Source organism: Eschrichtius robustus, chromosome 2 (genome assembly GCF_028021215.1).
Source record: "Eschrichtius robustus isolate mEscRob2 chromosome 2, mEscRob2.pri, whole genome shotgun sequence".
In the NCBI taxonomy this organism is placed as follows: Eukaryota; Metazoa; Chordata; class Mammalia; order Artiodactyla; family Eschrichtiidae; genus Eschrichtius; species Eschrichtius robustus.
The window spans coordinates 113,070,436-113,084,034 of record NC_090825.1 but is presented as its reverse complement, the minus strand read 5'-3'; the positions used below and the strand labels follow the sequence as shown (position 1 = coordinate 113,084,034).

At 53.1% G+C, this 13,599-nt stretch overlaps 2 protein-coding genes across 2 annotated transcripts; both read left to right on the top strand.

Annotated features, from left to right (window-relative positions):
- Window positions 1–6,432: 6,432 nt before the first annotated feature.
- On the top strand, window positions 6,433–9,310 carry TIFAB (TIFA inhibitor). The gene is made up of 2 exons (XM_068534872.1): window positions 6,433–6,566; window positions 8,677–9,310. The coding sequence occupies exon 2, from the start codon at window positions 8,687–8,689 to the stop codon at window positions 9,308–9,310; it is 624 nt and encodes a 207-aa protein (XP_068390973.1). The 5' UTR covers window positions 6,433–6,566; window positions 8,677–8,686.
- An 87-nt stretch (window positions 9,311–9,397) lies between these two features.
- DCANP1 (dendritic cell associated nuclear protein 1) lies at window positions 9,398–12,353 on the top strand. Its single transcript, XM_068534871.1, is given in 7 exon segments — window positions 9,398–9,411; window positions 11,645–11,756; window positions 11,759–11,830; window positions 11,956–12,043; window positions 12,046–12,184; window positions 12,186–12,256; window positions 12,259–12,353. Coding segments are annotated over 7 exon segments (591 nt in total).
- The last annotated feature ends 1,246 nt before the right edge of the window (window positions 12,354–13,599 follow it).

The window sequence follows — 13,599 nt, the reverse complement described above, 5'->3', positions numbered from 1 at the left end:
ATAAAATAAAATAAAATAAAACACCCACAACACAACAACAACAGAAAATAACAAGTGTTGGCAAGGATGTGAAGAAATTGGAACCCTTCTGCACTGTTGGTAGGAATGTAAAATGGTGTGGCCACTATCGAAAACAGTAGGGCAGATCCTCAAAATATTAAACACAGAATTAACATAGCCAGAAATTCCACTGCTGAGTATATATCCAAAAGAACTAGAAGCAAGTTATCAAACAGGTATTTATACACCATATTCCCAGCAGCATTATTCACAATAGCCTAAAGTGGAAGCAACCCAAATGTCCACTGACAGATTAATGGATAAACAAAATGTGGTATATACGTACAATGGACTATTATTCAGTCTCAAAAATGAATGAATTCTGACACATACTACGACATGGGTGAACCGTAAAGACGTTATGTTAAGTGACATATGCCCATCACAAAAGGACAAATACTGTATGATTCCATTTATATGAGGTATCTAGAATAGTCAAACCCACAGAAACAAGTAGAATGGTGGTTGCCAGGGGCTGGAGGGAGGGCGAAACGTAGAGTTGTTGTTTAATGGGTTTAAAGTTTCAGTTTTGCAAGATGAAAAGGTTCTGGAGATTGTACAACAACTTGAATATACTTAACACTACTGAACTGTACATTTAAAATGGCTAAAATGGGAAACTGTGTTATGTGCATTTGACCACAATTTAAAGAAAGATAACTATTTGCAGAGGAACAGTTTTGTTTTTTTTTTTCCTCCATCCTCCTGCTGTCAGATCTACATGGAGTACTTCTAGGCACCAGGGACCACCTAAATTGCCTCACAGAGGTTTTTTTCATGGTATGTTAAAAATCTGCCTTTGAAGACATGCTAATTTCAGAATACATTTTATTCCTAAACTTTAGTTAAAGTATTTATGCTAGGCTTTTACCTCACTTAATTAAAAACAAAAACCCCATGTTTGATGTGTGTTGTGCTGTGTTTGGGGCCATCTTTCCTGGCCAGCTGCGTTCTGTAAATAAGACCAAGCTGTGTTTCTTCAATATGGGTTCTTGACTGAAAAAGAAAGAAGCCCTTGGCAAATCCTTTTGACCAGGTGAAAGCTGATCCCTCTCCAAGTGTTAGATGAAGATACTGGCTATAGGGCCAGGGAGGTTGGGCAGGCATGATTATCCCCATTCTACAGATGAGGACAGTGAGGCCCAGAGAGGAAAAGCAACTTGCCACAAAGTATGTCCATGGCAGAGCCAAGGCTGGGCTCCCAGTGAGGGCTCCCTCCCTGCCCTCCAGCCCACAGCTGCTCTGGATGCTGTGGGTGAAGCAGGAGGGGACAGCACACAGGCCAGGATGCAAGACGCCTCTGCCTCCGCCTCCCCCGGCAGCCTAAGGGACAGCCCTTAGCTCAGTGGGAAAAAAGGAAGTAAAAGCACAAGGTAATTGCTGGGCTTGCAGGCACTGGCTCTATGTGGCCTGACTATCCCACCCCAAGGTGAGAGCCCAGAAGGCCTCAGAATTCCCAGGCACCATGTCTCTGGGGCCTGCCCCAGGCATTGGTCAGGGCTCCATTACTGGATTTAGCATAAAGTAAAATTGGCATATATTAAGAACACAGAACAATAATGAAATTGGGCTTAACAATGACCCCTGGAGTAGGGGAGGGAGCATGGGCAGAATGCTCACCATCTCTGGCTCTGGAGCAGGTGGAGGTCACCCCCCGGGCCATGCTGGCCAGCCCCACCTGTGCAAGGAGGCCCCACCAGCACTCTGGGAGGGAACGCAGCAGGAATAAGCAGCCAGGGCCGTCCCTCATAGCCATTTGCTTCACCCAGCCCAGCCCAGCCATCAGAAGCTGGGGACCCAAGGCCCATAGAGGGGAAAGGGCTTGCCCCTTGGGAGCACAGGAGTTGAGGGCAATGATCTGAAGATCAGACCTGGGTTTGAGAGGCAGCTCCGTGACCTTCTATGTGGGTGATCTTGAGTAAGTTACTTAATTGTGCTTCTGCTCTCTCATTTGTGAAACAGAATTAATATTGGAACCTCTCCCACAGGTGTAGTGAGGATTAAATAAGACAGTTCGTATAAGGGCTTAGCACAGGACACAGCATAGAGTCAGGACTCACTCAATGCTCATTTCATTATTGTTTTAAAATTCAAATGCACCATCACTGTCGTTGTTACCATTCTTATTAGCCAAGGGCATAGAGCAAAGCGTGGGAGAGCCCTTCCAGCAGCTGGGCAGCTGACTCCACCTTCCTCCGCCAGGTGCCACCCCACCTATAATCGGTTCCACCTGGCCAGCTCCTAGTCATTCTGCACAAGTCAGCACAGCGTCCCCTCCTCCAGGGTGCCTCCCTGGTGCTCCCCACCCTTGGCAGTTTAGGTGCCCCCTCCTGGGTTCATATTCTAGGCATCCCCCCCATCACAGCACCACCTCTACCAGTGACAGCTAATTTTTTTCTTACCTGACGGCTCAGTGGGGGCAGGGAACACTGTCCTGATGATCATGGTAACAACCGCTCCATCCGTATCCTGAGCGCTTAGTAAGCACGAGGTGCTGGCCTGGGCCGAGTGCGGTGCATGCCTTTCCTCCAAGGGGGCCCCTCCTTGGAGAGGATCATGGCTACTCCATCTTACAGGTAAGGAAGCAGACCTGGCCTCTCACCCTCGCTGTGTTGCGTACTAAGTTTGTCCCTGGGCAGGGATATGTCTGTCCCAGCACCTGCCCTTATAACCAATCGCCGCTCTGTGGGGCCTCACGCTCTGGCTTCCAGCTCTATCTCCACGGTCGGAGTTGGTGTCCTCTGGTGAGATTTGCTGTAGATTCACCATGGGCCATTTCAGGGCATTCTGAGTCAGAGAAACAAGGACCTTCTCGCCCTCCCTCCCCAGCAGTCCCATGAATGGCTCCCCCAGACTTTCACCGTCCGCCCCTTTCCGCCTAGAAGAGCAAGCCACCGGGTTGAGGGATGCTGCCACCTGGTGGCCACAGGCTATCAGGACACGCGGGGATGTCCTGATGGGGATGGGGGTGGTGAGCGGCCACACTGGCTTGGCAGGCTGGAAGCAGGGCCCTCTCTGCTGAGTGCACTGCCAGACAGCCAGCGGAGCACACGTTTGGAGAAGGTGGAGCAGCTGGACCGCACAGAACACCACCCATGAGGCACAATAGCTTCATGTTTAGGCCCAGGAGTACAACAGACTGGGCCCAAATCCTGGTTCGGACACTTCCCAGACATGTGATCTTAATTAGTCGACTGATTGCTGGGAGCCTCAGCTTCCTTTCCTGTGTACTGAGTAGCCTTCTTCTCCTGGGTTAGGGCCACGTGCCCCAGCCAGAACGTGGAGATTCTTTCTAGAGCATCCGTTTTACTTCATTATCGCTTAAAAATGGAATTTCTATTGAACTCAGGCAAATTATATATTCAGCTCCAGAATTATGTTTGTTTTAAGCAAAACCTGAAGGCTTCTGAGAATCTGGGGTTTGTGCAAGCTGTCAGTCGGTTCTGCCAGCCCCTCTCCCCAGGATGCATCTGCACTTGACTCTGGTGTTCTACCTACCAACCCTCCCCACGTGCTTGGCACTTTGCACATGTTTCATTTAGCCCTCACACAGCAACAAATTATCCTCATTTTACAGAGCAGAAATCAGGTTCAGAGAGGCTGAGTAACTTGTCTGAGGGCACACAGTTGCTACAAGAAGGAGCCAAGCCCCAGACCTGAGTCTCTCTAACAGTAGGGTCCTCATCTGCCCACCATTGTAGGAGCCCTGGAAGCTGTCCTTCTGTCCCTGAGCTCTCGAAGGAGCACGACTGGGGGCGTTTGCTCACTGATGTACCCTCCCCAGCGTCCTGACACCAGCCAAAGGAGGCCATCCTAGCCAAGGGCGCCGTGCAGAGAGAAGCCAGCACCTCCACTCCCTCTGCTCTCACCTTCCCTGGCTCTCACCCTGCCCCCGGGGAAAGGCCAGACAGTTACCAGCACGCCTTCCTGCTGGTCCGTGGGAGATGCAGCTGGGCAGTGCTTCCTCTTGTCAGATAAGTTCCCTGGCTGTTTCAGTTCTCTGTCTCGCTGGGAACTGCTGGGAACTGCTGGGAACTGAGTTATGAGGGAACTCAGGGGCCATGAGCACATCTCTTCCGCCCACACGCTCTCCCGTGCCAGGGCTGGGAGTGGGGACACAGCTTTCCTCTCACTGAGGCCTGGTTCCAGGGGGCAGTGAGGAGGTATGTCCCATGCCCCGGCGAGGAAAACTAAGGCATGGAGAGGGGATAGGACTTACCCAAGGTCATACACCTAGGGGCAGCAAAGCCCCTGCCAGGCTTCTGCCTGAGGCCCACTGCCCTTCTCTGCAGATGGGAGGAAATACCTGAGCATCACCAAGAAGGGAAGGCAGTGTGTGTGAGGGGCCCTGGGGAGGACCGTGGTTCCGAGACATGCAGCTGGCCAGCAGTCTGGGCTAGGCAGACCCATGGGCCGCGAGGAAGGTCTCTGGAACATGGCCAGCCACCTTCCGCTCAGCAGGCTCAGCCCTGGTGTGTTTGCAGAACTTAAAGCTCCTCAGAGTGGCCATTTGGACTTCTGGTCATCCATCCGTCCATCAGGGAGGTGAAGCTGTCTGTGCTGAACGGGGCTATGGTGCCGGCAAGAGCCCTGAGGTCTAGCCTGACTGCCTGCCCCAGGCCCCTCTCCCTCATAAGCCAACCAGCGCGCCTGAAATGCTGCCATTGGAACCACTGCGTGCAGGGAGGATGCCACGTGACGACGAAGGCAGAGATCAGGGTGATGCCTCTACAGGCCAAGCAATGCCAAGGATTACCAGCAAACCTCCAGCAGCTAGGTGACAGGCCTGGAACAGATTCTCTTTCAGAAGGAACTAATCCTGCTGAAACAGTCTTGGACATCTAGTCCCCAGGACTTTGAGACCATATATTTCTGTTTATTTAAGTGACGCCATTTGTGGTACTTTGTTATGGCAGCCCCGGTAAACGAATACACCAGTCAATACCTCTCTGCAGAGATCATTCAATACTCTGACCTCTATTACCATAGGCTAGTTTTATCTGTTCTTGCATTTCATGTAAATGGAATCATACAGTCTATATCATTTGTGCCTGGTTTCTTTTGCTCTCCATAATGGTCTTGAGATTCATCTGCATTGTTTTGTGTATCATTGGTCCATTCTCTTTTTTACTGCTGTGTAGTGTTTCACTGTATACATATTATACAAATTTTTATCCATTTTTCTTAATGGACATTTGGGTTGTTTCCAGTTTGGGGTTAATAGGATAAAACTTCTGTGAACATTCTTTTTTTTTTTTTAATTTTATTTATTTTTTTATACAGCAGGTTCTTATTAGTCATCAATTTTATACACATCAGTGTATACATGTCAATCCCAATCTCCCAATTCATCACACCACCATCCCCACCCCCCCACCGCTTTTCCCCCTTGGTGTCCATACGTTTGTTCTCTACATCTGTGTCTCAACTTCTGCCTTGCAAACCGGTTCATCTGTACCATTTTTCTAGGTTCCACATACATGCGTTAATATACGATATTTGTTTTTCTCTTTCTGGCTTACTTCACTCTGTATGACAGTCTCTAGGTCCATCCACGTCTGTGAACATTCTTGTACAGGTCTTTTTGTGGACGTACATAGTGAGATTGTTTCTGTTGGTTTTTTCTCTTGTTTGACAGTTGGTCCTGTAGCTTAGCATGCCTAGTACTTTTTTTATTAATTGTAGAACATTGTTAATGAGAAGTTGTAGAGGCTCTGTTTGATATTAACTTTTTCTAGCAAGTATATCTTTTTTTTTTCTAGGAAGCAGTTAGAGAAGAGAGATTGAGATCATCTGGGGCCAGTGCTGGACACACATCCATCTTGGTCTCTTCCAGGCGGCCCTCGAAGGCCAGCAGAGCCCTGGAGAGGTGGGCATAGAAGGTGGTCTTCCTGCTGTCCTACTGCTGGAGAGGCCACCCTCTGTGAGTAGCTGTTTTATCCTTCCCCTGAGGCCCTGCCCTTTCCTGAGACACTCAGTGGACCGCTGTGTTGCCCATAGCTCCCTTGGCCACCCCTGGTCCAGCCACAGTGGCCCCCTCACAGTCTCCCACATGCAATGGGAGCTCCCCTCACTGGCCCTCCGTCCAAAAGAGCTCCCCTTTCTAACAGGTCTGGGATGCCTTTGCCCCACCCACCTGGCAGAGGGGAAGAGGAACTCTGTTCATACCCTGAAATAGCTCTCAGGATCCCGGGGGATGGGGCAGTAGAGATTGGCAGAGATGAAACCCGGGAGGGAACTCAGGGGCCTCTCCTAGCAAGGGTCCCAGACTGGGGTTTCCAACCTCTTAGCAGTGGGGCTGCACTTCTGCAACAAGAAATTACGCTTCCATTTTCTTTCCTAAAGGGAAAAAGGAAGAAAGCAACAAACCTGATGAGCATTCTGACACATCACTTCCCCGAACCGTAGCCATAATTGCCATCCCCAGACTCGCCCCAGCCTAGACCCACTTCCTCCCGGGAGCTCACAGCTGCAGTGCCGGAGTCAGACGTGACCCTGGAAGTAAGGTAGGTGGAGGTCAGAAGCTCACAGCTGCAGTGCCAGAGTCAGATGTGACCCTGGAAGTAAGGTAGGTGGAGGTCAGAGACTTGAGCTCACAGTGAGGGGAGAAGGCCTGGTGGGACTGGGAACGGGGCCCCTGCCGGCTCCTCGCCAGGCACATACCCCGGAGAGTCTTCCTCTGAGTTTCCGCTTCCCCGGAACAACTGTGGTCCTGGAGCAAAGAGAAGGCCTCTGCAGGGGCTCTGCACCGGCAGGGGGATTTCTATCAGCTCTGGAGGACTCAGCAGAGCAGAGAGTAAGGTCACAAGAGCAGTGTTGAACCCTTTTTTCTGAGGGATTCTCTTAGGGTCCCTGGGCCATGGGATTGGTTCCTGGAAGTGAACTCTGAGCTCCTGGCCAGGCCTGAGGACTTGGCTGTCCAGCTCAGCTGTCCTGGGCCTGGTTTACGCACACCTCAGGGAGAGGCTTTCTGCAGGCTGGGGCAAGAAGCGGGGTGTGGTTGTGGTGTGTCTGTGTGGGGCTGCATGTGTGTGTGCGTGAGGGAAAAGGGTGTGCCCTAAGGGCTCTGCACTCACTGTCAGATTGGGACGTTCTCACCATTACTTCACCCAAAAGATAGGGAGTCCAGGGTCGGGAGGGACTTGGAGCCTGTCCCACAGCCTTTAAGGACCAGACTCTCATGTGGGGTCTCTCTGGACTGGATTTCACATGATTTTCACATGTGTGAGCCTCTTCCCATTTAGCCATTTGGCAGGTGTGCCCCCAGACACTTGCTGTGGCCAGACCCCGTCTGGACCGGGCAGTGGGACACAGGGCATCGAGGCAGCTCTGCCCTCGGGAGGCCTCAGGGACGACAGGAGGAGAGGAGCACAGGGCAGATGGGGCAAGGACCCACAGAACTGACACATAATGGAAAAGGGACTGAATGGAGCAGCCCCGGGGGGACCCTCCTTGTTGTGAGGGTCTGAGTGCAGAGAGAGGAAAAGGGCTTCATGGAAGAGGTCACATTTGAACCGGGCCTTGAGCAGTTTGGGATGGAAGATGCATTCTCAGGAGAGAAAATACTGTAAGCAAAAGCCTGGTGCTGGGAAAGTGTACATTTAGTTATTCAGATCCACTCAGTCCTTGGTTCCTGTAGAAGGTGGTGGCATGTCCTGGGCCCTATGGGGTTGGTACATGTGCCAGAGAGTTTATGTTCCTCAAATCCATGCAGGAACAGAGGCTTCCTGCATGTGCCAGTGAGATTCTAAAGGACAAATTTCTAGAGACGGAGTTACAGAGGCGAGTGACATGTGCATTGCACACTGGCAGATATGTATGGCCAGTTGACCTCCGTGGAGCCCCATCAGTTCTGAGAGAGATCTCAGCTCTTTCCAAGTTCATCACCAGGATCTGTCTTCTGCCCCAGACAGTGAGGAGGGGATGCCTGTGGCATTCGCGCGCATAGGAGCACTTAGAATGTGCTAGATGTTTTTGTTCTTCCTTGGGGTGTCCAGGCAGCCTTTCTGATTCCCCCAGGAGCAGGCGGGGGTCCCCTTTTCTGTGTCATTCCACAACGCCGGGAGCTAGAAACCCCTTCTCCTTTCCCAGCTGGTGTTCCTGTTGATGAGCTCATCCCCAGCCACTGGTCAGCGCCTGGCTCAGAGGAGGGCGCGGCAAGCATTTGCTGTGTGACTGGCGGATACAAGGAAGGTGGATCCTACCTTCTATCCTTCCCTTTCCATGAGGCAGGACAAATTGTCCCCAAATGTCAACAGGCCACGCAAACCCCACCACACAGGCTGGTATGCCTTGGACCTTGCACAGACAAGGATCAACATACCTACGTTACAGAAGAGAGAACTAAAATTTGGAGATTGAGTAACATGCCTCACTCAGAGCGTGTTAGGGATGAAGCTGAAGCTAGAAGCAGCGGGCCTGAGCTTTCATACCAGCTCTGGCCATGGCTGCAGCCTGGCTGGAGCAGAATGACTGCATCGACGTTCAGTGCCCGGCCCTGCTTGGCCGGAGGTGGCTGGGAGCCCCTGAGGTGGGCAAGAATGTCCGGGCTCAGGGAATCACAGAGGAGTGTCTGCCTCCACCCACGCCTGTGTGTCTGTGCTCCGTCTTTCTTAGGCTATCGTCCATGGAGAGGCCCCTCACGGTCCTGCGGGTGAGCCTGCACCACCCCACGCCAGGTCCTGCCACCTTCGCCAATGTCCCTCCGCAGCTAGAGCACGACACCAGCCCACTGCTGGTGGGCCGGGGCCTGGATGCCCACCTCCGGCTGCAGCTCCCTCGCCTCTCCCGCCAGCACTTGTCACTGGAACCCTACCTGGAGAAGGGCAGTGCCCGGCTGGCCTTCAACTTGAAGGCTCTGAGCCGCAAGGGCTGCGTGTGGGTCAACGGGCTGACGCTGAGGTTCCTGGAGCAGGTGCCCCTGAGCACCGTCAACAGGGTCGCCTTCTCTGGCATGCAGATGGTGGTCCACATCGAGGGAGGCACCTCCCTGGAGGCCTTTGTCTGCTGCTTCCAGCTCAGCCCCTCGCCCCTGATTTACAGGCTCCAGGCTGAGGAGACCGACGAATGGGAAATCATCCCCCAGGAGCAGCCTCCCTCAGGTTCAGGGCAGCAGGCTCGGGGTCACCTGGGGCTTCTCGACAGCCCTTCCCAGCCCAGCCCTGGAGGAGCACCAGAAATACAGCTCCAGAGGGAGCCCCCAGACAGTGCGCCCTGCGAGTCCCGCCGGCCACCCCGGAGCAAGCCTTAGCTGAAATGGGACTTGAAATAGTCAAGCTACATCATGCTAGGTTGACAAGCCAGGCCTGCCGCGTAATAATGAACCTATTCTGCAAGCATGAACCACCAGGGGTGAGGGGAGTGCCCTCCGCATCCATAGCTATGCAAGGTAACAGGAACTTCATATACTTTTAGAGGCCCTGAGGGGTTCTGGGAGCCTCTCTCGGTGTTTCCCCACATTTCCCCCTCTCATCTGACTAGGAGTTACTTTATGTTGCTAATTTCGTGTGCCGCTTAAGAGCTGGAGTTTGAGGTTGCACCAGGAATGCATGGACACATGTAACAATTACGTTTGTGGTAGCTTGGGGTTACCTTGGGCTTTCAAATACCCACAGGCACTCGGGGCTTAGGGAAGCCTGTGTTTAATAAACTGCAAGTATTTCATTAAGCTGGCATACCCAGTAGGATTCCCTGATCCCCAGATGGGCCGCCTGCACGCCACATCCTCATGCAGAGGCAGGGGCGGGAAATAGAGAAGAGGTGTAAGAGGAAATTGGCAAGGCGGGGGCTCACAGTTCTGGAAAGGATGAAGGTAGAGCGGAGGGCTTCCTGGGGATGGGGAGCTGGGGGCTGGGCCTGCCCGGGAATGCATTGCCACTGTCATCCTCTTCATCCTCATGCCCCCCCACTCTCACTTCTGGATCAAAGCCTTGGCTGACCAGAGGGCAAAGGTCTTCAGGGGAAGGTAGCTTCCCAGAGCAATGGGCTCTTCCAAGACTAATTCTATGAGAGGGCGGGGTGGGAGGTTGTGACAGAACACAGTTCAGCAGTTATTTCACTCAAGGGTGGGTCGTATGCCAATGGGGGTGGACTACTAGGGGATCAAGAGTGGGCTCATTTTCTCAGTGCCTGTTGGGAGGTATGTGCTGGGGGGCAGAGCACAAGCAGCCACGCTCCGTGCCGTCCTGGGGAGGGGGAGTGTGGTTTAGAAACCGTGTTCACCTGTGTCATGCAGGGAGGGACCTCAGACCCAGATAGTTGCCATCAGCCTTGACCCTGCTCTACGATATCCAAGGCACTGAAGCTGCCCACGAGCTGGCTCACATCCCCAGGTCTGTGACCACCTCCAGCAAGGCTTCCAACACTCCTCACTTCCCGCCCAAGAAGAGAGATCCTTTTGCACCCAGCGTAGGCCGCAAGGAAGTTCAACCGCACTGCCAGGCCTGAGCATCTTCTCCTTGGGGAAGGTAGCAGTGGGCAGGACCCAGGCTGCCCAGACTTGGGAAGATTCCATCCGATAGGGAATGAGGCAGATACACTCAGGTCACAGCCACAAAGCAGAGGAGGGCAAGGGATGTGAGAAGAACGGGCTGTCCAAAGCTGTGAATGGCCCATGGGGCCGCCAGAGCAGTCCTTCACTCAACTTTCACCAAGCACCCACCTTGTACCAGATGCTGTGCAAAGCCCGGGGAACCAGCAGTGAACAGGTTGACTAAGGCCCTGCCCTCAGGAAGCTTACTTGGGACTCAGGAAAGACGTGCATTCAGGAGATGATCACTGTGGGCAGTGCTAGAGACATTGTGTTTTCTCTCTCTTCATGCTGGTGTTAACCTCAGCTCTACTATTAAGTGGCCGTGTCTGGTGAGTGCTTACTACGTACTCCACGCTCTGCTAGGTGCTGTGTACATTCCCCCATTTAATCTCCACAACGCCCAGATAGACAACGGCATTAACCACATTGTACAGATGAGGAAATTGAGGCTCAGAAAAGTGAAGTATCTTGCCCAACGTCATGCCACTCACTAGCTGTGTGGTCTTCGGCAAGATCAAGGCTGCTTTGGTCTCCATTTCTCCTTCTGGAAAATGGGCAAGATGATAGCACCTCCCTGCTGGAGCCCGCTGGGCTCCCCACTGGAGCCAGCCAGTGGGCTGTGAGGGTTTTAGGAGGTGGCACATATAAAGCACTTACAGCACCTGGCACACAGCGGCCACTCAGTAAGCGTTAGCTACTATCGCGAGACCTGAGAGAGGGAAACGTATAGGTCCTGGCCCAAGGGCTCACCTTAGACAGGAATATGGAGTGAGAGAAGGTTGGGAGCCTGGCGGGATGGCTCCAGAGCCTGAGGGCTCATCCACACTCTGTGATTCCCTGATGAAGAATTTTGTCTTAGCCATGGACCTGGTGGGCAGTCAGGAGGGGGTTTATTATTGTGAACGTTGGCACCAGAAGGCCCAATATTCAGGGTTTGTAGAATGGGAGACACACGGTCAGGGCGGGTGAGCAGCAGAAGCCCTGTGTGGTGTGGTCTGATGAAGCCCATGTTTTGGGACTGCCTTTATTTTTCACACAATGATCCCTCCACAGACCGAAGTGCTCCCCAAACTATGCATTAGGGAGCAGCAGCCCTTTGCATGCAGAACTGAGAAGCCACTGCCTGGAGACTAAACCTGAACATCAAAGGCTGAAGAGAGGAAGCTGGCTGGTGGCTCCCCAGAGTCCCCAGGGTGCAGCTCCCCTGCTCCACCAGGGAACCTCTGCCATAGACCGAGAGTCCTCTTCCTTCCAGGAAGGAGCAAACCCAACCCAGCTGGGGGCCTATGAGAGGGAGCAGCCCGCCTCCTCCCTGGGGGGGACTCTGACTTGGGGTGAAGTCTAGGAGGCCCTCTGGGCCCCAGGATGGACTGTGCAGCACATGGGAGGAGGGCAGACCAGAGACAGGGCAGAAGGGAGCTAAGAAACACCCAGCTTGTTGTTTCAGACTCTACCTGTTCATGAAGTCCCCTCCGGAAACTCACTGCCTGCCTCATACACGTTTCCTAAACAGCAAAGCTCCACTCCATGCAAGGCTCCATTTTTCTTGGGTAGAAAACCATTTAAATCACCAGACCCCAACACCCACCCCCCAATTCTCGCCCAGCAGTTAGAATTATCAGACTGGTTTCAGGCGCTGGTCCATGAACTTGATACCCCTTTCCTTTGCTGCTCGGACAGACTGAGCAGGGCGGTGAGTCCCTCTCAGCAATGTCCTCTGCATTCCCTCAGCTCCCATACGCAGGGCAGCCTATGTGGCTGAGGGGTGTACATGAGCATGCGCGTGCACACGCACGCGTGCACTCACGCGTGCACGCACACGCACACATGCTGTTGTGGCTCCAAGCTGGGGCTCTGCAGTCAGGCTGCTGCCTGGGTTAGAATTCTTGCTCCACACTTACTAGTTCTGGGACCTTGGACAAGTGACTGAAATTCCCTGTACCTCAGTTTCTTCTTCTGGGAAATGGGGAAAATAACAGCTTTGAGAAGGTAACATGAGGCACTGCCTATAAAGAACCTGGTGCAGTGTCTGGCACACAGGAAGTGCTCAATAGGGCCGCTTTCATTGTTTGATTTAGTGGAATGAATTGAATGCATATAGACACATGGACTCAGCTTATACACACACACACACACACACACACACATGCACACACACACATCTGCTACAAAGAGCTACATCAATTACATTCAGGCATACCCCAGAGCGCTACAACTCTCTGAGAGGACATCTGGAAATTTAGAAATCATTCCCTGTGCCCTTTCAGGCATTATAACCCCACGTTCCTCTGCTCTTCTAAGAATGGGAGTCTCCCCGACTTGTCTGTGAGTCACTGCGTTCGCTTGAGCCCCGTGCTGAGGGAGACACGAGAATGCTCCATCAACAACCCCAGCGTGGGGCTCTGAGGCACAAAGAAACGCCGTCAGGTCGTGGCGGCAGACGCATCAGACAGCGCAGTCCTGGCCACAGCCATGCACGGCCGTTCTCTCCCGGCATCGGAACGCCGCACCCACGGTTTCCATGTCTGTCTCCCTGTGAGACCCCAAGATCCACACAGACAAGGACCCTGGGTGGTTTGCTGTTGTATTACCGACGGCCCTCACAGAGCTGGGCAGAGCCGGGACAGACAGACAGGCACGCGTGGTCAGGGAAGCAGTCAATTTGGCGGTGCTAAGGCTTGAGCCAGGCTTCTCGGGGCAGGCAAGGGCCAGGCCAAGGCCTGCAGTGGGGGGGGGGGGCAAGAAGCAGGCCGGCCCTCTGGGGCAACAAGGCCGCGAAGCTGAGGGCAGACAGTAAGTCTTATCTGCTGTAGGCTTCTGTTGGGGCAGCCCAGAGCCTCTGGCTGGGGCAGAACAAGGCTGGTTCTTCTGCCTAGTTCTTGAGACTCTGCAGCCCAAACTCAACCCGAATTCTGGGTTTTTGGAACTCGGTGTGATGACTCCTGAGGAAGGTTGACAGATTTGACAGGGTCCCACATACCAAGAGATAGCTCTCAGCCAGCACTTCC